The 27,313-nt window shown below is 39.7% G+C and overlaps 2 protein-coding genes across 3 annotated transcripts in view; one reads left to right on the forward strand and one right to left on the reverse strand.

Moving 5' to 3' along the window:
* Nucleotides 1-5,729: 5,729 nt before the first annotated feature.
* On the forward strand, nt 5,730-12,484 carry LOC124994292 (spindle and kinetochore-associated protein 2-like). Its single transcript, XM_047566043.1, is given in 2 exon segments — nt 5,730-5,838; nt 12,129-12,484. Coding segments are annotated over 2 exon segments (465 nt in total).
* A 10,817-nt stretch (nt 12,485-23,301) lies between these two features.
* Nucleotides 23,302-27,313, reverse strand: part of Spata18 (spermatogenesis associated 18) — a 37,408-nt gene continuing 33,396 nt past the window's right edge. For both annotated transcript variants that reach the window (XM_047565650.1, XM_047565649.1), the window contains 3 exons: nt 27,068-27,151; nt 24,731-24,776; nt 23,302-24,441 (listed from right to left, as the gene is read on the reverse strand). In XM_047565650.1, the coding sequence (XP_047421606.1) occupies nt 24,434-24,441; nt 24,731-24,776; nt 27,068-27,151 (138 nt within the window). In that variant the 3' untranslated portion in view covers nt 23,302-24,433. The remainder of the gene's footprint in view (nt 24,442-24,730; nt 24,777-27,067; nt 27,152-27,313) is intronic.

Below are 27,313 nucleotides of genomic sequence, written 5' to 3' on the forward strand. Positions count from 1 at the left end.
TGCATTAAAATCCTAGGCTCTGGTCAAGTTCGACTTTTCAATTAAAAGCCTTTAAATAGATAAAATAAAAAGTGCCAGGGATATAGTCAAGTGCATCTAGAAAAAGGGTCTAAAGGCCCTAAGTAACCTCACAGGGACAGATAAGCAGAAAATTTCCTTTCATATCAATTTGGTAGATTTCCTGAACAAAGATGATGGTAACTATCCCCTCTCTGCACCCAAATCCCTTGCAGAATGATACAGCACTTCCTATTATTAAGAGGTATAGTCTGTTTCTTCAGTCCTTGGATTCAGGCTGAACTCATAACTGTGGCCAATAAAATGTAAAAGAAGTAACAATATGCTAGGTCTTGCACACTTGCCCTCCCTTGGACACTTGTGAATAACCTAAACCAGCTGCTGGAGGACTCAAGAACAAATGGCCTGTGGTCAGTCAATGCCAGCAGACCAGCTGAGGCCTGAGCTGTTACATTTGGTACATGTGGTATATAGTACAGGAACCCCATGCAACAAAGCTCAGCCAACATGAGCAGCCTGGCTTAGATCAGCCAAGCCTGCCCAGATCATCAGAACCCACCCTGTTGCTCCATTAACTTGTGAGCAATAATGCTTAGTTATTGTCTTAAACCACTCAAGTTTGGAATGGCTTGGTAGGCAGCCTTAACTAACTGATACAAGCTTAACTATCATAATCATCTTCATTGCCAATACCATCATTCATTTTAACAGTGTACACCCTCCCCACAAGTTCCCTCTATTATTAACCTTTTGCATGAATCGTGGTACCATTTTTTTTACAAGTGTTGAGCTAATATTGACACTGTATTTTTAATTAAAGTCCACAGCTCCATGAGGGTTCACGTGTTGTACATCCTGTGTGTTTTGACAAAAGTATAAAGACGCATATCCACCATCACAGAATAGTTTCACTGCCCTTTAAAATCCCTGATACTCTACCTATTTGTCCTTCTTTCTCTCCCCTGGATTCATGGCGACTACTCAACATTTTACTGTCTCCATCATTTCCAGAATATCGTATGGTTGGAATCATACACTACATAGCCTTTTCAGATTGACTTATCTTACCAGATTCTATGTGTCTAGCACTATACTTCTTTTAACCCTGGAGTTATGATGCTTAACCCCACAAGGCGTTATTAGTATTATGTTCAGTTTACTAAACTCAGAGAAGATAAGTTAGACACACAGCTAATAAACGCTGGAGCTCAGGAAACGCCAACCTATCTTTAGAGTCTGAACTCATAACTACCACAACACAAGTAGCAAAGGGTGACCTAGAGGCCACATGCAGCCTCCTGCTTTGTTTCATTTGGCTCACCTAGTATTTGAAATACGAGAAAATGTCAGCTTTTCTTTAAAAATTGTAGGGTGTGACAACTGTAGGCCTGCATTCTCACAGAGCAATTGTCTTAGTCAGCTTGGGTGATATAACGGACCCATCGACTAGGGAGCTTAAACAACAGACTTTTCTTTCTCACAGTTCTGAAGGCTGGAAGGTCAAGCTCAAGGTGCCAGGAGTATTAGTTCTTCGTAAAGACTCTTCCTGGCTTGTGGGTTACCCCCACACACACTATGTCCTCACATAGCAGAGAAAGGGAACTCTGGTCTCTCTACTTCTTACAAGGACACTAATCCCTTCATGGGACCCCACCCTCATGAACTCATTGAACCCTGATTACTTCCCAAAGGCCCTAATCACACTATCCAAATGCTGTCACATTGGAGGTTAGGGCATCAACCTGTGAATTTTGTGGGGACACAAGCATTCAGTCTACGACAGCAATAATTGGCTAGTGTTAAGTAGCAGCTGTGCCAGGAGGTCCTGATATTGTCCTTTTCCAGAGTCCTTACCATTCCCTAGGGCAATGATCTGATCCTAGTCACTTGATCTCTCTGGCACCAGGAGTATTTGAGTTTGGGGTTTGTTGTTGTTGTTGTTTTGTTTGGGTTTTGGTTTTCTCCCCCCACCCCCAACCCCCAGTGAATTCCCTCCCAGAGATGTCCCTGACCCTGGCTGGGAGTCGTGCCGGGCATGAATACAGTTTGGTTGTAAATAGGAGGCAGTTCTTCTGGGTCTTGGAACATAATGGTGACTGAGATATCTTGCTGCCTCAGGACTGTGCTGCGCTCATGGGCAGTCCCCACCTGCAGTGTGGACACCTTAAATGAGACATGTCACTGGCGTGGTTCTTTTGGCCTGAAAACTCTTCCTAAAGCGGTGTGGGTTCATGAGGACTTCTCACCTCTGAGCACTGCAGGGTGATAGGACACTGTGAGTCTGACCTAATGACAAGGCCAAGCTACAAGGGAAAGCACAGCTACACTCTGGTCCCTCAGAAGGTCACCTCATGTCAACCAGCTCCCAGCCTCTAAGCATTCCCCACCGACCAAAGTACTCTCCATAAAACCTCCTGAAGAGTTAGTTTCTTAGATTTGTTCATGAAATATACTCTAACATCCAAGAGTTCCATCACTTCTGCGGTTTTCATGCTTGGTGGTCAGGTGGATTATACCCTTACTGCAGTTTCTAATGCTATTAGCTTTGAATGTGAAAACAGTACTTGGGTTTATCCCCAGTTCTTTTAGGAATGACTTTTAGCTGTGACCTCTTAATATGGGTACTCCTGAATCCTTTCAAAAAATCTCCACTGCCTTGTAAGGAGAAGAGTCCAGTGAAAGGAATTTCTATTCAGCCTCACACCTTGATGCACATTGGACTTGGGAAGGCAGGCCTGGAGCTGAACTGGGAACAAGAGGAGGAAACAATTGAGTCAGAGGGAATGGGGAGTTCTGGAAGCAATCTGGGAGATAAGCAGAAATCAAGGAAGAAGAAAAGTAACTGATATCAGGGAAATTAAGACAGAAGAAGAGTTATCAAGAGTGAAGAGAAACCTAAGTGTCACATGATGTTGCAGAACTGGTGAGACATCCGGTAATGGTAGGTGTCTTAAAACAAGATAGAAGAATAAAATGATTTAATATGAAATTTGATGCTGGTACTATAGTGTGGTGACATGAATCTCCCCCATTGTAACCCACAGACTTTTGGTAAAAGTTCTACAATCCACACTTGTGTATTCAAAATCATGAATTAGGGGGATAATCAAGAAGGTCTTAAGTTTGGGGTCATATGGGACAGAAAAATTGGAGCAGCTTTAAGATAGAGAGCAAAACAAGACTTCAGGGAACAAGGGAACACAGGAAATAGAGCCAGAGGTGACAGTGAGGTTTAGAATCTTGGGCAGGCATTGAACTTTCTTAGTCTTTATGAGGGGGGCTGGGCACCACTCTTATCTAGATCTTGAGGGTTCAGAACACTCTGGATGATACCCAAGTTACATAACCATTGGGTTTCATCTAGAATTTTCCACTGAGATCTCCCAGCTGTTTCCATTCAACCTGCCCCAGGCATATGCAAACAAACCACAGGTATTTGACCCTGTAGGAGGGACACAGTGTCCAGACAGAATGAATGTGTGGGCCCTGGTGTGTGTGTGTTTTCCCAGCAGCCTCTGCAACTGGAGAAATTTGTAATTCAAGATTTGCATAGTAGTTGCCTAAGAGAAAATGGAATCTGCTTGAGGTTTCTGGATGGGGTATGAATAATGCAAATCCTTAATTTTCACTGAGCTATTTACTTTTATAAGCTTGTCTTCAGAGTACAGGACATTATGCCATCTTGGTGAAAATTTACATCCCAAATTTTGGTAGTAAAGGGCTATTTCATTACACATTTTCATCAGAAGTATATCAATATTGATGAATCTTCATAAATCACTTTTCAGAACAAATATAAGTAAGTCTGTGGGGCAGTTAGGAACTCTATTCAGGTGTGAATAGACTAAGACTTGGGGGGAAAAAAAAAAACAGCCTACTGATCATATAGAGTTTACTCTTTCTTGAAAAGGAGTCTGGAGATAGACCCTCCAGGGATGATGCTGTGATTCCATGATGTTGTCATAACCCGTGCCTCTTCCAGGATCTAACTCCATCCTCAGCTTTTCCATCCATCCTTCAGGTCCCCTTTTCTACTCTGAAGACTGCTGGAAATTCAGCCAGGACAGGAGGGAAAAGGAAGAGCCTATTTCCTTTTCTTAATGAGCCTTTCGGAAATACCACTCAGCAGCTCTGCTACACATGGTTGGCCAGAGCCCAGACCCAGGCTACACCTGACAGCAAGGGTGGGGTTTCCCAGCAGGACACCTTGCCCAGGACTCTGCTGAGAAAGTGGGAAAATCAGATATGGGAGGCAGCCAGCCCTCCCTCTCACCACACCGCTGCACTCCTTGATTAATTCTCTTTGGGGGGCAGCTAAAGGCTTCCAGATCTTTTTTTGTTTGTTTGTTTGTTTGTTGGATTGTTGGTTTTTGTTTTTATTTTGCTGAAATTATTTAATTAGTATTAATTCCTTTTAATAAGTTCATAATGATGATTTAATTCATTCCTTCATTTTAGACCATCAGGTTTCACCCACATAGAGGTAAGATTTCACCTCATAGATTCTCATAGATTGTGAGATTTCTTTTGCATACATTATTTCTACCAAAGTTAAATTTTCTAATATCCAATGTTGTACTTTAAATTACCTCAAAAATATTACTCCACCTTCTATCATTTGATATTGAATGTCCCCCAAAGGTCCAAGGGTTAAGGACTTGATTCCCAGGCCTTCCTGGGAGGCACTGTGGAGCTCTAGGAGGAGGGACCCCATGCAACGTCCTTAGGTCATTGGCAGAGTGCCCCTAAGGGGATCTTGGGACATCCACCCCTTCCTGTATTTGTTTGTTCATTTGTTTGTTTATCTTCCTGGCCATGAGGTTAGCAGGTTGCTCTACTTCCTGTCCCCCACCATTGCATCCAACATATTCACCAGAGACTTGTGAATGGCAATGGGTCTGCCCGATCTTAGGCCAGGACCTCCAAAACTATGAGCCAAAACAAACTTTCTCTTTATACATTAATTATCTCAGGTTATTATCATTATAGTGATGGAAAGTCAACACACGCCCCTATTAATATTCCATAAAAAGTAAAATAATCACTATCAAACAATTTTGTGGTCCTTCTAGGAAAAGCTAAAGGTAGACCCAGGTGTGGTGACACACACCTGTAATCCCAGTCCTTCAGGAAGCAAGCCTCAGGCATTTAGTGAGGCCCTGTCTCAAAATTTAAAAAGCAAAATAAAATGAAAAGGGCTGAGAATGTGGTTCAGTGGTAGAACACCCTGGTTCCATCCCCAGTACCAAAAATAAATAAATAAAAAAGATTAAGTATGTATTATGTTTATTACATTTATTTCTTAGCTAATCTATGAGAAAGAAGTAGAATAATTTAGTAAGAAAGAACATCAGAGAAGCAGAGAAGAAAAAGACTGCGGGAGAGAATGACAGAAGGAGTTGACACAAGGAATTCCAAGCAGATAAGAAGGTGAATAAAGAAGAGCCCAGCCACCGAGCCTAGAAGGACTGTGGGGTGAGACAGATGTGACAGTGTGGGCAAGACAAAAGGTCAGATATGTGCCTATCTCCCTGTCCTGAGTCGGAGAAATGCAATGACTAAGTTAATGCTAATTCTTGCCTTGCTGGCTGTTCAAGATAACCCTGTGAGGTGACCTGGAAGGGATGGATGCTTGGACAGTCTAGGGTTCAGTGCACCCTCCTAGTTTCTGTGTTTCATGAATACTGGGTTAAAATAAGTCCACATGCAAGATGCCCACAAGTACACCCACAGCCCTTAAGTGCAGGATGGACAGCCTTACCTGTGAACTAAGATGGACTTATGACAAGGACCCTCAAGAGGCTGGGAGAAAGGCGAGAGGTATCCTCTGACCCTTTGAGGAAGACTAGGCCATACAGGTATCACCCACAAACATCAGCTGAGATGCAGCAGAACCAGGCCAGTCACACCTTGGGGTTCGAAAGGCCTACATGCCAAAGACCATCAGGAGATCTCAAGAAGCCCATCCCACACTCACTTTGGTTTCATCTTGAGAAAAGTAGGGGAAGAAGGAAGGAATTTAAAATGCTAAGAGATGACTCCCTAAGGCATGGGATTAAACATAAATAAGTATAAATAATTTTAAATTATGAGTTTAAATTGGGTTGAGGTCTATCAGTTCCCACTCCCCTTTCATACTCCCCAGAAAAGTAGGAAGGAGAGGAGCGCTGGAGGCAGGGCTCAGCAGTCACACATAAAGACAGGCACTTTCTTTGCTCACTTGACGAGGGAGAGACATCTGTGACTGCACCAGAACTGCTAAATTCTTTAATAAGCTAAGGGGTCCAAGTGTTCTGCTTCCTTCCACAACATTGTCTCGTGTGAGTCTCACATGAAGTAAGGGTGGACAACATTTTTACCTCCTTTGCACAATGAATGAAGAGACATGGGTCATAGATGAGAAAGTGACAGGGTTAGAGGAAGGATTCAGTTTCTCCAGCTAGTTCTCTGTCCACTGAGCAAGGGAATGCAAAAGGCTCCAGATGTTTCCAAGAGGGACTCAGCAAACAGGCTGTCCAGGCAATGGACATGAATGGGCACTGCTCTCTAGACATCCTGATGGTTCTCACTGTGACCCAAAAGTAAACTCTGGACAGAGATAGCCCCACACAGCAAGCCCTGGGAGAACCACCCAGCTGCCTGTGCCTCAGTGTTCTGTTCTCCCCAAGCATCCACAAAGCACTGTTCAAGTTCCAGACTCAGCTTCTCATTTCATTTTGTGCCAAGGACATTTTATTTGCAGTTTTCTCAACTCCCACAAGGCCTCATTGTAGCTCTATTGGTCTGATTTAATTAAAATCAATTCTTGAAAAGACTCAGATACAAGACTGAACTTAAAACAATGTTCATTGTTCTTTCTTGCTAACTTGCTGGAAAACTACACATAAACCCCACTGAACCCAGTCGCAGCAGACCCAACCACATCATCATCCAAAAGTCATTTGTCACTTCCTAAACTAGTTATAAGCCAAGTTCAAGTTCACAGGAAGCCCCAAGATCTCAACAACTTTTCCAGGGTCCCAAGATTTCAGCTGTGTTTCCTTTAACCCGTTAAGTCTCGAGTTTTCAATTCTCTGAACATTTCAATGAAATTAACATAGATGCATTAAAATAGGCTGGAAATCCCAATCTAGAGTTTATATAATTTATTATCATTAGTGATATTAATGATATTATTGCGAATCATTCACCTGTTACTTTTCTCCAAATAATAAAACTCTAAAAATGTAAATATTTATTTCAAAGTTACCACAGTGGCATGTGTGCTGCTCAGTTTAAGTTTTCAGGTGTCTCATCAATGGGACTCTGGGACATAACGGGTTAAGATGGACTGGGAATCTAGAATTGAAATGATGTTTGTAAATCAGCCTCTCTCGGTCTGTGGGCTCCAGCTGCTCGAGTTTCATTAGGATGACTTCTCAGGGCCTTCAGATCTTATTTCACATCAGGCTAAATCTGGTCTTGATTAAAGCTTCAGTGGGGAAAGCATATGGCAGTCAGAGAGGCAGAGGCCCAGTTACAAGCCCCTGCAGGTTCACGCCGAAGAAAGTCAGAGCCCATAAACTGTCTGCCATTCCTTCAAGTTGGGCTCCAAATGAAACGTGAGCTCGTGCCCTGCCTTTTGTTTATGTATTTGAGTTAATTGAGTTTTTAATTATTAAAAGTAAGACCAGTCAGGCAAGGAATGTAGCGAACCAAGCATTAAAATAACACATCATGGAGGCAAATTTACTCCTAAGTCCTCCTAAAACAAATTAGTTTGTAGACTCTGCTGTCATCTATTTTAATAGGAAAATAGGAAGGGGTGGGACTGTGACCATTTGAATTTTGCTAAGCTTTTGCATCTGCAGAGTGAAAGGGATAATGGTTTAGCTTTTGAATTCCATTGGGCCGGACAAAATTTTTTTTTCTAGGAAATACTTCCATTTGACTCCAGGACTAGCCATACAAAGAGGAAATGGATCCTTGCTTCCTGTCATCACAGCTCCCGACCGGAGCAGACCAGAAATTACACAGCTTACTTCCACAGATACAGGATGGGGAGAGATTTTGCAGAGTGTTCTCATTACTGAAGGAACTGATGCATGAAATTTTGTTCTGCATGCTCTTGAGTTCTTTATGTTGTAGAAGAAAAGCATTAGAGGTAGAATTTTCTTTCATCTGACATTTTTCCTTTTGCAAAATAAATGCTATCACAGCGTACTCCTGGTATGATTTTTATTTTTAGTTTCATTTTATTTTTAGTTTCATTTTATTTTTAATCAACATACAATAATTGTACAAATTTGAGTAGAAAATTATATTTTAATGCACCTTGTGTATTACAATGATGTTTTAATTACACCTTGTGTAATGATCAGATCACATAATTAGTATAGTCATCATCTTAAACATCTATAGTTTCTTTGTGGTGAAACATTCAAAATCCTCTCCTCTGCTGTTTTGTTTAAGGTCTCTGCTTCCTTTCCTCTTAAAACAATATTATTTAGTCCTTTTTCTTATGAACAATTCCTGTTACTTTTCAAAAAATGTTAATTCCTTCTAAAGAAAGAGCAGCAGTGTGTTTTCGCTGCAGCTTATAGGAAAACTGGATCCGTGCTGGCAACCTCTACACTGTCCTCAGCTAGCACAGGGTCCTGTCTCTACTGGTAGTTTCAGCCAGGGAAAATCCTAGGATTCCTAGAAATGCCCACAACAGCCCATTCCCAGGAACTGAAAACCAGAACACACAGCTGGAGACGACCCAGGAACATCAGGGAAAAGCAGCAGAGCTCACTGGGAGAGAGGGATGGGGCTGGGGTTGGGGGTGACATAGGGGAGCAAGATGGAAGACAACTTGTCACTTATAGATGTTTCTTTGATGTTCTATGGATATCTGTGTTCTCAGAGCATTTATTTAACACCTGCTCTGTATTGTTTCAAATTTAGTTCTCACAAATGTTCGATTTTATCCATCATATTCCCTCTCAGGAATCATGACATCCTATTTCTGAAACTTCTGACCTGAGGATTATTTTAGAGCTGCCATCAACTCAATTCGGAAACAACTCAAAGAAGGAGCCAATGTCATACTTCATGAGGCATGAGTGATTTCCTTTTGAAGACTCATGGCCAGGGTGAATCTTTGAACCATCCCTCTCTGGGACAGCCTTTTCTACCTAGAATACTTTACATTTTCCAAGTGAAATTGTCCATAGCCATGTCTCCAGCCTTTGTCAGCATGTCTGTGGTAGAGTGTGTCTCTGTGGACCAAAGCCCACACTCCCAGGGCTGGCTCAATAAGGCCTTGCTCTATGCCAGGAGAGAAACCAACCCTGTGAAAGAACATGTTATAGTCAGCTTTTGCATTACTGTGACTGAAAGACCTGACAAGAACAATTGGAAAAGGAGGAAAAGTTTATTTGGGGGCTCATGGTTTCAGAGGTCTCAGTCCACAGACAGCAGGCTCCATTCCTCAGAACTTGAGGTGAAGCAGAGCAACATGGTGGAAGAGTGTGGCAGAGGGAAGTAGCTCACATGATGACCATGAAGCCGAGAGAGATTCCACTCACCAGAAACAAAATACATACCCCAAAGGCAAGCCCCCAATGACCACCTCCTCCTGCCATACCCTACTGGCCTTCAGTTACCACTCAGTTAATCCTGTCAGGGATTAATTCACCGATTGGGTTAAGGCCTTCATAACCCAGTCTTTTTCCTCTAAACCTCTTTGCATTTTCACACATGTGAACTTTTGGAGGATACTTCACATCCAAACCATATCAGAACAGTATCTGCACCTCAGCCCATTTGTCTCCCTTGTTACCTGAGCCCCACTTTTTGTATCGAACATCAACTGGCTGCTGCTTTCAAAACCTGGCCAGAGGGGAAGTGATGAAGTAGACACCCAGCTATCTCCTCTCAAAAAAATCCAGAGAAATATTCTATTTACCACTGCCTGTTTCCACAGCCTTTGGTGTGACTCCCTCAGAGCTCTGGAACATCATATGCAAAACTGCCTTGTGATGGGAACTCCCCAGCCAGGCCAAAGCTGTGGGTCTGGCACTGGAGTCAGGATGTGTACCTGGACGCTGCTGGGCAGTGTGAAGAGGGCTCCAGATGTCAGCCAGATTGTAGCTACGTGTGTGCAGAAAAGGGAGCTTAAGACGTGTTGTCAGGCATCTGGGTGTTCTGATCCAGGTTTCTAATAATAAAAAGTGGGCCCCTCAAGAATGGAGGAAGGAGGGACTGTATAGAGGGATAAGAGGGGTCGGAGGGGCGGGGGAGAGGAAAAAAATAACAGAATAAATCAAAAACTATTATCCTAGGTAAATGTATGATTGCAAAAACGGTATGCCTCTACTCCATGTACAAACAGAGAAACAAGATGTATCCCATTTGTTTACAATAAAAATGAATTAAAAAAAAAAAAGTGGGTCCCTAACCCATGGAAACTTCTGGAGACAGACACAAGAGGCTTTCGGGACAGCACAAGTTGACCATTTCCTATAAAGTCATCAGATTCTTGAAGAAATAATGTTGCATCACACCCATTTATAATGGTTTTATTTGTTCCTTACAAACAAACAAAAGTTTAAAATTAAGGGAGTATAATAAAATTCTGTTTTTTTCCTAAAGTAGCTTAGAATCATTTTTTAAAGTAACAGAATTTGCTGTGCTATTAGACTACTTCCATTAAGTCTGACTAAAAGGTAGCCCAGGATTAGTCCTGTTTCTCTTTTTCCAACATTAAATATTGAAACAGAACATTGCTACAGGTCACCTCTGTGACAAGTGAAGATAGATAACTTGGCTCGAAGGAAGAAGAAAAAAAGCTCTTCTTTGGTTTCAATAACTTTATTACCACCATTCAGAATATTTTGCAATTAATGTTAAATACATTAAATATATTTTCTGTTCTTGGAAAAGGGATGTTCCCAGAGGAGGCTTCATGAGACATCAGAATTATATCCAAATGGACTGTCTTTCTGAGGTCTCTTCATAAAGTACTCACTGTTTTTCAAAATGGAGCTGGTTCAAGTTCTAGTACACACTGCGCCATCTTGCAATTACTAGGTTAATTCTGAAGGCAACTCTCCAACATAGATAGACTAAAGTCAGACGAGACACATATTTCAGAAGCTCTGTCGAAGAATGTACAGTGGAGCTGCAGCCAGTAGTTTACAAACCTCTGTTATCTCATGCTTTCCCAAGGAAATGTCTATCTTTCTGGCATGAGAAGTTTTCTTTCAGCATGAATGTTGACAATTATATTTTACTCAAATAAAACAGTCCCTGTGTAGTGGAATTTCTTTACATTTTAATTCAATATTTCCCTGAAAGATTAAAAATGCTTTTTAGGGCAGCCAGTAATCATGTCTGCACATCAGACTGGCAGGGTGGTCCTGTTGTCTGTGCTAGGACTAAAATGCTCCTAAGAATAAGGCTGAATTGTGCAGATCAGATCCACGTAACACACTTCGTATCAGAAGTGAAACTTCAGAAACTGAAGTTGCTCAAGTCCTAATTATGACTTAAATGTACTACTCTTTGTTTTTGTGGCAACAGAGAAAAAGTTACTAGTAAATGTAATTTTGTCTGGTGTAAGAAACTGGTTTCTTGGGTTTTGCTTTGTTTTCAACACGTCTTACTGAAAAGACCCAGATTGCAGCAGGTCTGTTCCATCAAAGCCCAGGGATGGAAACCAACTAAGCTAATTTGCCACAACTCAGAGTGCACATTCAGAACCTAGGAGAATATGTTACCATTACCATTTCTCTTTAGTTAAAATGTTGGGCTGGGGAGATAGCTCAGTTGGTAGAGTGCTTGTCTTGCATGCACAAGGCCCTGGGTTCAATCCCCAGCACTGCAAAAAAAAAAAAAAAAAAAATGTTGACACTCCTCATCGTGATTTTTTTCTCATTAACCCATTTCCTTAAATATTGAATTAAAATATTATTTGACACATTAACATCTGATGCAACTAACTTGCCTCACCCTCATCTAAAGGCTGATCCATTGTTCTCTTCCTTAAAAAACCTGGAAGAAAGGCAGAAGCCCTGTTTGAAGAATATAGTTTGAAAGGGGAAAACGGGCCATGGTCTGAGGAACGTCAGCTATTCAACACGGAGGTGGAGGTAATAAGCTCGAACTGATGTTCCAGAAAGCTGACTCTGATCTGGATTATATTCAGTACAGGTTGGAATAAGAAATCAAGACAAATTAGCCTGATTCAGGGGGTCAGAAAAATCCAGTTACAGTCTTAAAGGAATTGTCAGTGATAAAGTCTCCCTATCAAACCTTATATGCTCGTTTTAAACCAGCTGCTATTGAGCAGAAAGAGACTAAGAGCCACATTTATGCTACTTTGAATAAGACTATGACCACGATACAAGAACGACAAAAGCAAACAGAGCTGAAACTGGCACCACTGATGGAGGAAGAGAAAACTGTGACAGAGCAATTAAAATCTCACATAACAGACTGATGAAGTGGACTCACAAAAGGAAACTAATGAAGAGATCAGTTCCAGAAAAAGTTAGGAAGATGTCTTGATCACACTTGATGGTTAGAGGTGGGGGCTGGTAAAGGAGAGGGAAATTTGGTTTGAATGACAGGGTAGGGATGCTTTTAATATGAGCAGAAAATATAAGAGCAGATATTACCTATATAAAATTTGCCCCCCCCAAATTGGAATGGGAATGAAGGGATTTAAATATATATTTGTAGTTTTAACCAAGGAAATCTCTTAACACTATGTTGGACCCATTTTCTTTTTGTAGAGTTGAGAAAATGTAGAGATTCTGCCCTGTCATAAAATAATGTCTATATATATTTTGGACTGTCAATGTGTGAATGAATATGATTTAGAAATTAAAGAACAAGCAACATATTTGTTTATATGTGTGTGTGTGTGTGTATGTGCATGTATATAAAACTTCCATTTTTTGAAATGTTGATTGCAGATGGGAATTATTGTTGGTGAGACCATTAATGTATGATGTGTAATCTCACATAAAACCTGGCTAATGTAATAAGTTGGCTTTTCTGTGATAGTGTCACTTTTATTTTTTTCCCTATTCCTTCTGCCTGCTAATGTTGAACAACATGAGCTTGTCTGCAAAAGCGGTTTCAGACTGTCCCTGTGGTATTTCATTAATCCCTTTGTTTTCCTTCAGCCTATGTTTGTTACTCTTTTTTGTTTGTTTTTGCGACAATTAGGGATTGAACTCAGGGCCTCGCACAAGCTACATCCCTATCAGCCTGAACTACATCCCTAGCCCAGTAATTGTTCATTCTATATGAAAGAAAGCCAGGTGTAGTTGTGCATACCTATAATCCCAGCTACCCAGGAGACTGAGGTTGGAGGATTTGGAGTTCAAGGCTAGCCTGGGCAACATGGACAGGCCCGGTATTAGCAAAAGAAAAAAAAAATGTAGATGAAAGCTACATTGGAGCATGTATCTGCTACTTGCCAGTTTGGTATATGTGAGCCAATTTCCCTACTTATTTCCAAACTACTGGCAACAAGGTAATTGTCCAAAGTGTGGACAGGACTGGGGAGGTAGCTCAGTGGCAAAGTGCTTGTCTAGCATGTGGAAGAGCCTGGGTTCATTCCCCAGCACCACCAAAATAAACAAACAAAAAATCAAAATAGGGACAGATTAAAAAAAAAAATTGTGGGATAGAAGTATAGGCCAGTGGTAGTGCATATGCTGAGCATGTGTGAGGCTCTGGGTTTAATTTTCAGTACTAAAAAAAAAAAAAAAAAAATTACTGAGGACTTATTTATAATAGCATAACAGCAATGCATATACATATCTGGCTCAAAGTACATGAATAGGAAAATAAATCACAGTGTATCTATATAATAAGATTATTGAGTAATCAAGAAATTATTACAGAAATGCTGAAGCTATGCCAAATTAGGGAGAGGAGAAGCAGGAACTGCAGTTTTATAGTTAAAATTGGGCTTTGGAGTCATACCTGAGATATAAACATGGTAGTCCCCCTGTTAGCACAGTTTTGCTGTCCCTGGTTGTAGTTACCAATGGCCAATTGCAGTTCAAAAATAATAAACATCAAATTCTGGACAGACACAAAAAAAGGGGGGAATGAACAATAATTCTGATGATCTCTTCTTAGATATGGATCTCTAAATGTCATCAAACCATTACTAAATCATTCTCCTCCTACCCAGGTCCACTGCATGCTGTTGGGCACTGCTCAATTCTAGGGGACATGGTCCTCAGCATGGCCTACAGCAGTGCTACTCAGTGCTACTGCCAAAGCCCAGCTTTGGTTATAGGTCCACAGTCAATAAGAAATTTGCACCAAAAACCAGCCATGTCCCTAAGCAAATTGTTCAATGAAGCCTTTCATTTATTTATTTTTTTTTTTAATTTTACTTGTAGCAAGATTTCCTTGATGAAGGAAACAATATATCAGTTTATATTCTGGTCCAAGCTCCTTCTTGTATACTGCTTTGAGTAACTACCATCCAAATGAGGGGTACTCCCAGGAATTGTGAAAAGTAAAATCCACACAACCAAATGTGGAACTCCCATTCTCACCTCTCTTTGCCTTCTTGGTAGTGAGATATCATCCAGCAGCAAAAGTAGCAAAGATATCTTTTTGAAAAAGTTCCTCCTTCAGCTTCTCCTTTAATACCCTCTTATCTTTACATCTTTCACATTTGAAATGTTTCCCTTCCCTTTATCAAATTAAGTACAGATAAAGTTGGTGCTCAAGTCACTAGAAATTACAGATCTAGACTTGATGGCTTATGATCTCAATTAGCAGCTTCCCTTATTGTTGAGAATAAACCCACACCAAAGAAATTTCCTTTCATATAGTTACCAGACTATACATCCCAAAACCATTCCATCAGGGAGGATACTAGGAAAGTTGAAGATGGAGTCCCCTCCCCAAGTCTGACCCAGATGGTTGAGGCCCTAGAGGGCTAAGGACAGAGCCTAGATGAGGGATGGTGGGGATAGAAAGCCCTTTGAAAATTTTGCTTGTAGACTTCTATTTCCATTTACACTTAGCTGTGTGGTCATTGGCCAAAGGCAGATTTAACTGATCTACTCACTGTAAAGACAAATTTTATGATCAATGTTAGCTCGCAAAAAATGAAACACACACACACACACACACACACACACACATACACACACACTCACACACTTACAGGCCTAGAGAAGTCAAACTGGAAATCATTATTTTTGACAGGAAACTTCTGCAGAAGTAATTATTAATGTTATAATTTTTTTTTCTTACATCCACACAGAATTTTGGCTTTTTCAAACATCCTAGAAATATCACTCTGGTGAGTCCCTACCATTTTCTTTGAGAACTGGTTAGCTATATCATTCCGTCTTGTAGGTGAAAAATCTTTACTTGAAATAATTCTGTAAAGATTTCTGAATTGGAGTCTCCTGCCCATAATCTGGACAGTTTGAACAATGTAAATATGAAGCATTTGGAAAATCTTGGAAATCTTTGAGGACCGTGAAAGAAATCCACCAGTTTTTCCTCTGCCATGTTTGAGCCAAGAGCTGCATTCCAAACATTTATTGACACTACTTTAAGAACTCTAAGTTGATAAGACAATGGTATAAAATTATACAATATTATACATTTTGAAAAGTATCAAATTTTTTTCTGGCAGAGAAATTGTTTCCTGAGCCTTAATAGAATCAAATTCATAAAACCTTTATTAGTTATAATGATATATAATCTCACACATCACATTTTTTATCACACTCTTTGTTCTTTATGCCTGACCATCCTCCACCAATTTAAGTCATTCTCCAAATTTATAGAGGGCAGTAAAACCTGTAATTAAGTTACAGATGTTATCTGAGGAAATGCTATTTGAATCTTGTTACCAACGTCTAGCAGTCACATTTCCTACGCAACATTGCCATCTTGTGGCTGATCCATTAATTTCCAAGGGACATTCAAGACGTATGTGAGCTAAAGACATCCAGAGAGTTCCACAGATTGGAACGGATTTATGACCCTAGAATATCCTCCAATTGTGGGTCAGGTTGGTTAGGGAGGAAGACCTGATCCCAAGAAATTTTACAACTTTGGTTTCCAGGAATCCATGCTTTTTTATATTACATTACCACCTTTGGTTATTCTATGAAGAAAAGCTAAGTTCAGATCAAGGGAAACATTAAGAAGGAAATCCATCATTTCCATCAAACACTCCTTTTAGAATGATTAGTCCATCTGTTTCAAAATGCCTCACACTCAAATTGGATTACATGTATGCTTGTTCTTTCCTGAAGATTTTTAGAAGCTACTTTTTTCAACATTAAGACACTAAGGTGATGAGACATTGTATCAGGCTCTTAAAGAAAAAAGTGAAAAATGTTTTGTCGCTCATGAGTGGAAACTGAGCAGTTAATTTCCATCTTCTCTTTGGGACATTTGGTATTTTGCCAAGTAAATAGAAAAGACCAGATTTCTCTATTCAATGTTTGGGAGAATTCCAGTTGAGTTGGGCCACCTGTGAGGTCTAATGTTTGAATGTCAGTTTCACTCATGTTAGATTTTTCTCTGCAGATGCATACAAATGATCATGAAGCCATTCCCCAGTCTGGATCATCCAGGTGACTTCTGACTCCCTTTGGCAGACAATCATGACTTCAAACTATGACCAATGGGGACTCATTATTCTAACTATGACTCCAACTTTCAATTACACACAGTGAACAAGAGGTCTATAGGATGGAAAGGAATGACTTCTAAGTTTAGTAAGAGATACACATTCTGACAGCTCAATAGCGAAGCTGTCCAAATATGAAACACAAAAGGGGATATTTTTGGCCACAGGGAACAGAAACAGAATTGCTTTTCTGTCTCTCCCTTCTCATTTATTGAAAATTGAATTTCATAACCCATAATTTGTCATTTATTTGTATGTATGTATGCAGACAAAGAACAAATATGTTCAATTTTCGGTAATTTACCTATTTATGGATTGAGGCAAATAGTTTAATATGCTCAGAGGTTTTTAAATTACAACATCATTTTTCATTTAGAAAGTTAGGAGCAGCATAATATAGGCAATATAATATATGCAATAAATTATTTCTGCAATATTCTGCTTGTGGCTTATTAAAGCTTGGTCTAGGTCAGGGTCTTTCAAACCTGCTTGCTGATATTAAAAATGAAGATGCTCCTGGAGATGCTTATTCAGTAAACTTGGGGGGAATCCAAGAATTTATCTCTGATAAGCACACCAAGTAATTTTCATCATCCAACAAATGTGGAAAATACTATTCAACATTTTCATTAAAGTGACTCAAGACCTAAGACTATTCATAGTTCAGACATATTATAATCTATTTTAAAGGTTGTCACTTTTTAATAATCCAAATATTCAAAAAGTTGGAAAATATTTATTTATAATTTTCATGGAATATATGAACCAGGATATAAAAAAATTGTTTTATGGAATGCTACTCAGTGTGTTCTGATTCTGAATATTTGCCTCTTTCATTAACAAAGAATTAAAGGTTAGGTACTTCTATTTAAGAAGTGTAAATGGATTTGTATCAAGGAGATCAACTAGGAAAACTGGAACCCCGAAAAGGAACTCAGAACTAGAAAGAGAAAATAGAAGTGGATATGAAAACATATAAAAGGTAAAGGATGAAGGGAAAATGTGAATGTTGGAAAAACAACACTGACAAAAATATTGGGAATCAAGGGAATTTTATTTATGATACAATTGGTGTGGAAAATGAATTGAAGAAAAATACAAAGCATATATAAAAAGAACAGGAATAAAAAGATGATTTCTGGTTTGGGCATTTTATTTAGTAAGTAATTGTATTTGTCCATTTTTCAAGACTATAATGAAAGATTGAGGCCATCTACTTTGTAAAGAAAAGAGGTTTGTTTAGCTAAATGCTCTGGAGGTGCAAGGTCTGGAGCTAGCCTTCTGCTGACAGAGGTCCAAGACAATGCAGAGCAACACATAGCAAGGGATAGATATCACGTGTGTGTGTGTGTGTGTGTGTGTGTGTGTGTGCGTGCGCTGTGTCTTTTCTGGTCTTTCTTCTTCTTCTTATAAAGTCACCAGGATTCAGTCATGGGAACCCTACCCTAATGACTTTACTCAATCCTAATCACTTCTGGAAGTCTCCACCTCTAAACACCATAGTACGATTAGGTTTCTTTCTCATAAAAAAGATTAAATTTTAAGACATGGTCAGCAGCATCTCTAATTTTAAAAAAGAGTTTCCTGAAATAGTTTTTCTAGAACAATACCTCTACAGACGCTCCATGAACAAAAGGCTCCCTTGGTAAGGAAAGTCTGGAGAATGCTGCACCTGACACTTGCTTCTAAGAGAGTCCCTTGCATAGAAAAAAAGAAAATCTATTTGACTGCTTTTAACTCGGCATTTTAATTCAGTACTTTCCAAACCTACCTGACCCAGGACACTTTTTTCATTCCACATCTTATTACCCTTCCAGTGAGAAGAGGGTAGACTCAACATCAGAAAAGCGGGGTTTGAACTTCGCTCCCACATTTACTAGCTATGTGACCTTGGGTAGGTTACCTAGTAATGACCTTGAGCCTCCATTGCTTCATCTGTGAAATGGGTTTAATAATGTAAGGTGCTTATCACAATGCCTGGCACCTGGTAAATACCTATTATTAATATTCTGAGGACATCCTGGGAAAGTTAAGGACATGTTAAGTCCTGTCAAATTATCAATATACAGTATTAAATTACATCATCCTTATGATATCTAGAATGAATTTATTTTTCCAAACGAACCAAACCAAGCCCCCCCCCAAAAAAAAAAAAAAACTCCAGAAAGTTTCTTATTTTTCCTTCATCAGAAGAAAGGTAAGAAGTTAGTCACACCACAAACAGGCCAGTGACTTGCAGCAAATGGGTGACATAAGCAACAGGACACTGTATAGATACTAACAGGTCTTGGACCATTTCTAAGGTGAAGTGCTTTACTAGAGGGCCCTCCCACCAGCCAGGAAGCAAGACTGTGCTCCTGCCAAACACCACAGAGGAAGAGGTGGCTCCTGCTTTGCCCACCCTCCTGGCTCATTCCCTGGACCTTCCCATTCCGAGGGAAAAGGCTTCCTGTGACACACCCTGCCACTCCTAATCGCATATTAAGCCTCCAAAAGTCTGTCCTCACTTTCTCTATTCATATGATTTTTAGGAAAAATCTAATACCTCATCCATATTATAAGGCCACTGCTCCAAGTCTTTGGCATCCTAAGATCCTTCAAAGTCTTCAGCTGGAGTAAGGCCCAGAAGTAAAATATCAAACACTTGCTAAAAACAGTGGGTGGTTGGGAAGGCTTCTTAAAATTAGCACCCAGTCCTTAGAGAAAGCAGAGGCTCCCATCTTGACTGTGTCTGCTCTGGTTCTAATTAAGGCCTCCTTTCCAAGGATGAGTGCAAAGTCCTTTGGGTCCTGCTTGCCATTTTCAGCACAGTGTCACCTGTGTTTTCTAGATCCACTCACTGTATGTTACGCTGAGCTGGGACAGCCCCTGTCTGGATCCCTGAATGAGTATCACATGGTGGCGAGTCCAGGTTTCCAGGTGACAGTGTCAGGGAAACCACTGACCCTACTCACTATGGACAGAAGGTTCTTAACATTATCTCCCAAGCAAGGGGTCATTAATGGTCATGCCCCTACTTTCAGAGACCACAGGTCCAGCCCTGAGGTGCACACTGCCGAGGAGGGCCAACAGTCTCTTCACAACTAAAGCTTTGTTCACCGTGGTGGGCCTGACAGTGCCCAGAATGCCATTTAACAAAACAAAGGCAAAAGCTCCTTAAATGATTGGATGATGAATGAATAGATAACCTCTCTCCATTCTAACTTCAACCTCACGACCCACAAGGTGGGCGCATCCTGGAATCCATTTTTAAAGATATGACTGTTAAATTTACTCCCTGGGCTAAGAAGATAGAAGGAAGTAGGAGGAATATGATGTCCCATCCCCCAGCATCCCAATAGCAGAAACCCCTTGAAAGATCTGATTCATCAAATGACACTCAAGTTCTAACCAACGTCCAACCACAAAATGATTTTCCTCATATATATTTTATGCCATATTTCAATTCACTATTTCATTTGTATCAATTAAAATGCTAAATGACTCAGGCTGGGAATGTAGCTCAGTGGTAGAACACACCCTTAGCATGCAGGAGGCCCTGAGTTCAATCCCCAGCATCACCCCCACAAAAATTTCAACTATATTAAAGCAAAACATACTGATTTGTTGTTCACCCCATAGAAAGTAGAAAGAGGTGTCTGGTTGTGATGGGCAACTGTCAGTGATACCATGGAAAGTCTGATGTTCCAGCTGATCCCCAGTGGGCAGTTTTTTAAGTATGGAATTGTTCTATCACATTTTATTTTGAAATAAGAAAATTAGTTCCTGTCTTATTTTCAAGGCCCCTGCTTACTCACTGTATTAAGGCCAACATACTTCACTGTTTTGGTATTTAAATGGCATATACTAAATGTCACTTACCCATATGGTTCCTGAGCTCATATTTCAATGACCTAATGCAGTTTGTCATGCCAGCATCTTTAAAGCTCCATAACACCTTACCCTTGATTATGGGTATGAAATTATTCAAAGCAATACTATTAAGAAATCTTCCACTCGACTTTAACTTTATAGAATGCTATTGGCAGTGATCTGCCTCTTGCAGGATTTGTGGGGTTCTTAAAAGCAAATTAGAAGGGTCTGCAAATTGCCCTGTAACTTACAAATACAGCAGATGGAGCACACAGCTGTGGTGATGGGAGGTGCTGGAACTGATCCTGCCTCTCCTCGCTTCACCTACTCATTTTATTATTATTAATGATGCCAGGAGTATAAGCTCAACAGATATTTGTTAAAAGTCTGAGTAATTCACCTGCGGATGACATGAGTTACATTCTCTTGAGTTCATCAAACTATTTTTACACTCTTCATTTTAGTTGCTTTTTATGTTGAGATATTTGCCTGATAAATTAATGTTTTTGAATCCTTGAATTGATATCTAATATTTTCCCATTTACATTTGCTGGACTCTCGACTCCATTTTTCCCCCTCATACTTGCTCTGCATGACAAGAAAATCATCATGGCATGCAACTGGCCATGACATTAAACTCCATAAAAACCAGCACCTTGTCCCCTCCTACATCCCTAGCATAGAGGAGGTATTCTGTAAGCATATGAATAAGTAGATGAACGAACCAAATTAAGATCGCCAGATGACATAGAGGAACAAAAGAGAACAGATTGAATCTTATTCTGAAATAAAAGACTTTGAAACAAGAATGCAGTGTGTTGGATGAACAGGTTCTGTCTCTGTGAGGTTGAAGCCACACCTCGTTCTTGTGGGGAGCAACTGAAGCAATGTAAGTGAAAACTCCTAAAAATGGAAGAGTTTGGAATAGGAGGAGGAACTGGGAAGAATAGTAAATTAGAATTAAGTTATAGTATGGAATTGCAGAAATCCCAGGATCAATAATTGACTGCAGGGTGCAGTCAATTATTTTTTGAATGAATCTGGTCATGGTTCAGGGCTGTTATGGTTTGGATGTGAGGTGTCCCCCAAAAGCTCATGTGTGAGACAGTACAAGAACATTCAGAGGTGAAATGCTTGGGTTATGAGCACCTTAACCCAATCAGGGAATTTATCCCCTGATGGAATTAACTGAGTGGAAACTGAAGGCCAGTAGGGTGTGGCTAGAGGAGGTGGGTCATTGGGGGCGTGCCTTTGGGGTATATATTTTGTATCTTTTGAGTGGAGTCTGTCTCTCTACTTCTTGATCATCACCTGAGCTGCTTCTCCCTCTGCCACACTCTTCCACCATGATGTTCTGCTTCACTTCCAACCCCGAGGAATGGAGCCTGCTGTCTATGGACTGAGACCTTTGAAACTGTGAGCCCCCAAATAAACTTTTCCTCCTCTACAATTGTCTGGTTGGGTCTTCTAGTCAAAGCAGCAAAAAAGCTGATTAAAAAAGGCCTCACAGATTAGAGAGAGGTGAAGGATATCACTAATCAGGAACCTGGGAGGAGAGTGCTTCATTGCAAAGAACTGACAATTACAAAAAAACACTTTTTCTTGAATTTATTATTACATGTTAAGTCAATAATACAGAAACTAACATTTACCCAGAATACAAAACAAGATTTTTTTCATTTTTCAAAGTTTCTAAGTTAAGGCACATGCTCAGATGAAATGAGTCCAGACCAGCTTCCTTTGATTTCATGTATTCTTTCCAAAAATGATTCTAGAATATTCTGCTTTCCCTCTGTAGTTGGAGTTCAAATCAGAAACTTGACAAATGTCAAGTGGCCAGACTGAGCTAGGAGCAAATAACTGAGCTGTGGGACCATTTTCCAAATTAGATTATACATTTGTCTCCTGCAAAGAAATTGTGGCACATAGGCATTCTCATTGCTTAGACTTTAGAAAAGACCTTTCAACACATAACACAAAGTAACAATTGCATGGTTTTAATATACAATAAATCGTCCAGGAATGCAATGTGCTGAGTAAGTCAAGCAAGACTGTTTCGTTGTTGTTGTTCAAAACATTACCAAGCAAGCCATCTAATTGTACCCTTTTAATACGACTCTTCCCACTTCAGAAAGTCACATCCAATGACAACACTATCATCTTCTGTTGCCAACACAACACACATTGATCTGCAGCTGTAGCCAATGATTTCACAGGCAAGTACTGCATAAAATTAAGCATCCAACACCTTATCTTCCAGGGTAATTATACTCATTCTTTTTTAAAAAATAAATTTTATTAAATTTTCTTTCTTTTCCCTCTGTTTTATTTTACAGTTTAGGATACTATATTCATTTTAAAAATTCTATGTGATATAAATTATATTAACTTTGGCTTTCATCTCAGGACATCCAGAATAAAATATTTGCTACAAAAGGTATTAATCCTGGCAGGGTTAAAAGAACCACTAATTTCATCCAACATTCTCACTCTACAATGAAACAGATTCAGAGAGGAGACATAACTTGCTCAAGTTCACAAAGCAAGCTAATGATCAGAGGGGCTTTAGGAGCTACCTAGGGTACCTATGCTCCTTCCAACACCCTGCAAGGTCTCTAAGAGGTGATGACAAAAATGCACAAAGAGAGAAAATTAAAGCCACACCTCAGAGTGAGCCAGTGACCACTGGACTCAAGGAACAGGGACTAAGGAAGTCCGCCCACTCCCAGTACAGGAGCAAGATGCTCTAGAGAAGTTGTTTTTTGGTTTTGGTTCTGTCCACTGATGAGCATCAGGTGCTGGTTTGGGTGCCGAACTTAAACAAACTATGCTATGACCAATTCAAGATTTCTCTCTAAAAGGTGTATGGAGGCAGCAGTCGATGGTGAAGCACAGGAGTTAAGGGTGGCTTGAGAGGGGTGGCGGGAAGCAAAAAGAACTTCATGCATCTAGAGAAATCACAGTCCCTTATTATCCTGAATGTGAACTTTCAAGAGTACTTCACTGTGAAGAAGTCAAGTGAGAAAATCTTGATTTAAAATCAATAAACGATGCACCTCGTTTTACTTCTTGAGTTCAGGTATTTTTAGTCAGTTGGAGCTTACAGGAGGAAGAGAACAGGTAAAGAACACATCCCACAGATGACTTGTATATTTAACACATGCATTTAAACAGTTCAAGACACTTCTAGGAGATAATGCAAGGTGATCAACATTTATCTCAAAGCTGCTTCTAATCAAATCACTGCTCTGTGTTTATGAAGCAAGAAAATTCTCTCATATAAGTAGCTTCCATATTTGGTACTCCACAAAACCAAACTGGTTAACTCTCAAAGCAAAAAGTAAGCCAACGAGTTACATTCTTTTAAATCATTACAGTTTACACAGTCTGACATCGCTGCTATGATTGGCATTTTCTTCCAAACTTTAAAATGCAATTAAAGCACCCAATTTTTTCAGGTTAAAAGCTGATACTAACAATTATAACATTTATGATCAACCTGTAAGCTAAAATGCCTCACACTTTCTTTTGGACTCAGCATGGTAAAGACTTTGTACTGTTGTTCATATAGTTGCTATAAAAGAGCCTAGTATTTCAAGATGGAAATCCTGAATCTTTGTAATGGACTTTGCTTCAAATGAATATAATCCTAAATGCCTATGCAATCGTTTTTTTATGAAATTAATGGAATTTGTATCTATAAAATAAAATAAAATGCAATATATCTAAAGTTACAGATGCGCTAAGCCAAAACATTTAACTCTGTGTGTAGAGGGATACACAGAATGCCCGTTCACATCATGCTAAGTGAAGTCGGAGGCAGCCAAGGCAGGCAGCTGGAGGTCCAGGGGACGGAGGCTGCATGATGGGATGTGCTGCGGCCTGGGGCACCTGTGGGTGATTTTAAAACCCTAGGGAGAAAAACAAACAGTCATCACTATGGCCACTTCCTTAGAGTTTTCTTTTGAAAGTGTCTAAATGAAAAAGGGGTGATTAATCTAGGTTTATAGAAAATGAGGCTCCTCCTGGCTAACTCAGAGGACCCTTGTAGGTCCCATCAGTAAGAGGACCCAGAAATGGATGCTATGGAGGGAAGGGGTGTTCTCTAGGGAGCCAGACACCCATCATGCTGCACAATGCTGGGTTCTAGGAAGAGTATTAAAAAGCAGAAAACTCGATCTATCTTAACTATCCACTTACTTGGCAATGTACATCTTATTGGAGAAGGACTCCGACTTCGAGATATCTGGAAAATAAGACAAAATGTAACACAAACCACACAGTAGACAGAGCTCAAAGGATGAATCCTTTGGACATATTTACTTTCCCCTAAAACTATCTAATTAGTTGTTCTGAGGTCCTTCAGAGCTATGATTTCTCCCCTGAGGCTGACCACTATGAGTCCTTTCATGCTTTTTGAAGTAAATGGGCACTCAATTTGGTTTAAATAATATTATTAATTACAAACTGGGTTCAATGGCCATAATGAACTCAATGCTTTTCGGAAAATAATAATTACATTAATGAAATCTAAAATAATGATATCATTGTTTATTACACAGACATAATAAGTTATCTCATGTCTCCAAAATCCTGCCCTATTAAGCAGTCAGAAGAGAATAATTTCTCAAATCTCACTTTTACTTTCAAACAGCAGAAGCTGCAACTGAAACTATCAGCTTGTGTCACTCCTGCTTTGAGCAACCAACACTTTAGATAAATAGATGCTAACAAAGATGAAGTCTGTTTTGGATGACCTCAAGTGAGTCAAAAAGCCAGACTAACCAAAAGCATTCACATTTTATTTTGCAGGTGTACCCAGTTTTGTTGTAGGGAGAGGCTGATGGAAAGAGAAGCAACATTGGCAGAACTTTCACCTTTGAGAATGCATTCTAATTCCTTGTCTAAAGTTCAAATTACTTAGTTCTCCCTGAGCACAAAAGGAGAAATAGAGAGGAGGTTCAGACATGTCTAAGGGCTCATCACAGAGGACACTGCCCATGGATGAAATGTCTAATCAGAGCTCAGAGTGACAGTCTGCCCTGGCTGTCACACAAGAGGTGTCTAACATTTTATTTTCCTCTGATGTGCCATTTCCTCTTGGAATGGGAGGACTATGATTCTCCCGGTACAATGCTCCCGAGATGTCCCTTTTGTTTATCAGTCCGCTACACGCATGTTCTTTTGCTTTTACCTTTTGTCAATACTTAATCAGAAATACAGATAATCAAGTTACGCTAAAATCCTCAAGAGCAAAATGACTACCAGATGCATGCCTCTTCCACCTCCCCACCATTCTTGGGCTATTTTCCTCCCCTGAATATTTTCCCCAAGTTCTCAGTCCATTGAAATTCTATCCATTCTAAAAGACCAAATCAAATACCAGCTCCCCAAAGAGTCTTTTTTTTTTTTTTTTTTTTTTTTTTTTTTACGACCATGGTTCAAGGCCTTTGTTTTACAGACTGTATCAATTTATATAGACTGGATTACATTCCGTTAATTTGTTTAAATTATAATGATCTTCTTAAATGGAGGTCCATTCAGGAAAAAAAAAAACTAAGCATGATTAGTTGTTTTTGTGTCCCTCCAAAATCTGAATCTATCAGTTACAGAAGGAATATCTGAGAAGGAGCCAGCTGCGGAAATCAGATGCTTGCTAAACTCATTAAGAAAGGTGGGTCTCATTCACTGTAGGTTGGTTTTTTTCTTTTTGTTTTTGTTTTGTTTTTGGTGTGGAGATCTTGCCCCTTTGGGGGTGCAGCTGCAATGTTAGAGACAATTTCAGAGGCTTCTGACATTATCAAGTGTGGTTCTCCTCCTCTGCTCTCTCTTCTAAAACAAGGCTGAATGCATATGTAAACAAATTTTATTTGAAGGAACAGACAATTGTTAGCCTCTCTGACATATATATGCCCTGTGTACATGTCCAGCCCTGTGTTCAAAGTCTTGACAAAATATTATTTGTTGAATAAATGGACTATGGCAAGTTGTAATGTTTCTAGGGATGCTATCTTCAAAGTTTTCAGATGTTTTTCTGTAATTTTTTTAACTTGATGAAAGTGTGAATAATTCTTCCAAGAACTAATACACAAAGAAACTAATTTTTCCTACTTTGAAAGTTGGGGATAAATAAATATCTTTAATAAAGTAATAAGATCCAGATCATTTGAGCAATTTCCCCAAACTCATACAGTAATTGCTAGAGGAACTAGAGACCTGTGCCCAATCAGTTGACTAAGGCATCTCCTCTCTCTTCAGAAAGCTATCTGATCTCTAATGGCCAATAAAACTACTAAGTAAGTAAAGTCTATCATTGCTTGAACTAATTAAAAATACAAAAACCCCACCCTCCCTCTTCCTTCATTCTAGAATGGTAAAACTCCTTAGCCCACAGTAGTATAAAAATCACTTTAGGGTTAGTGTTATTGCCACAAGTTCTCTTTATACCTATAATAGACTTACAATCACCAAAGAGACTGTTGAAGTAAACTGTGGACCATGGACATTTTGTGTAAAAATGATTAGACAGATAAGTACCGTGCTTAAACCAATGCGGTTACGGGGGCAAATGGGACTTAAACTCCTGCTTCGACATCGACTCACAGTTCTCACTGAATTCCACTAAAAAAAAGAAAATGAGAGAGGGAAATTGTTAAGAGTGTACAAAAGCTGACATGGCTTAAAACAACATGCATATGCCATGAAATGAGAGGTTTACAGGAGTATACTTGCCCATGCCTGGTCACCAGTATGGGCTACATTCTTCTTATTTCCTATAACTGC

Source organism: Sciurus carolinensis, chromosome 10 (assembly GCF_902686445.1).
Source record: "Sciurus carolinensis chromosome 10, mSciCar1.2, whole genome shotgun sequence".
Lineage (NCBI taxonomy): Eukaryota > Metazoa > Chordata > Mammalia > Rodentia > Sciuridae > Sciurus > Sciurus carolinensis.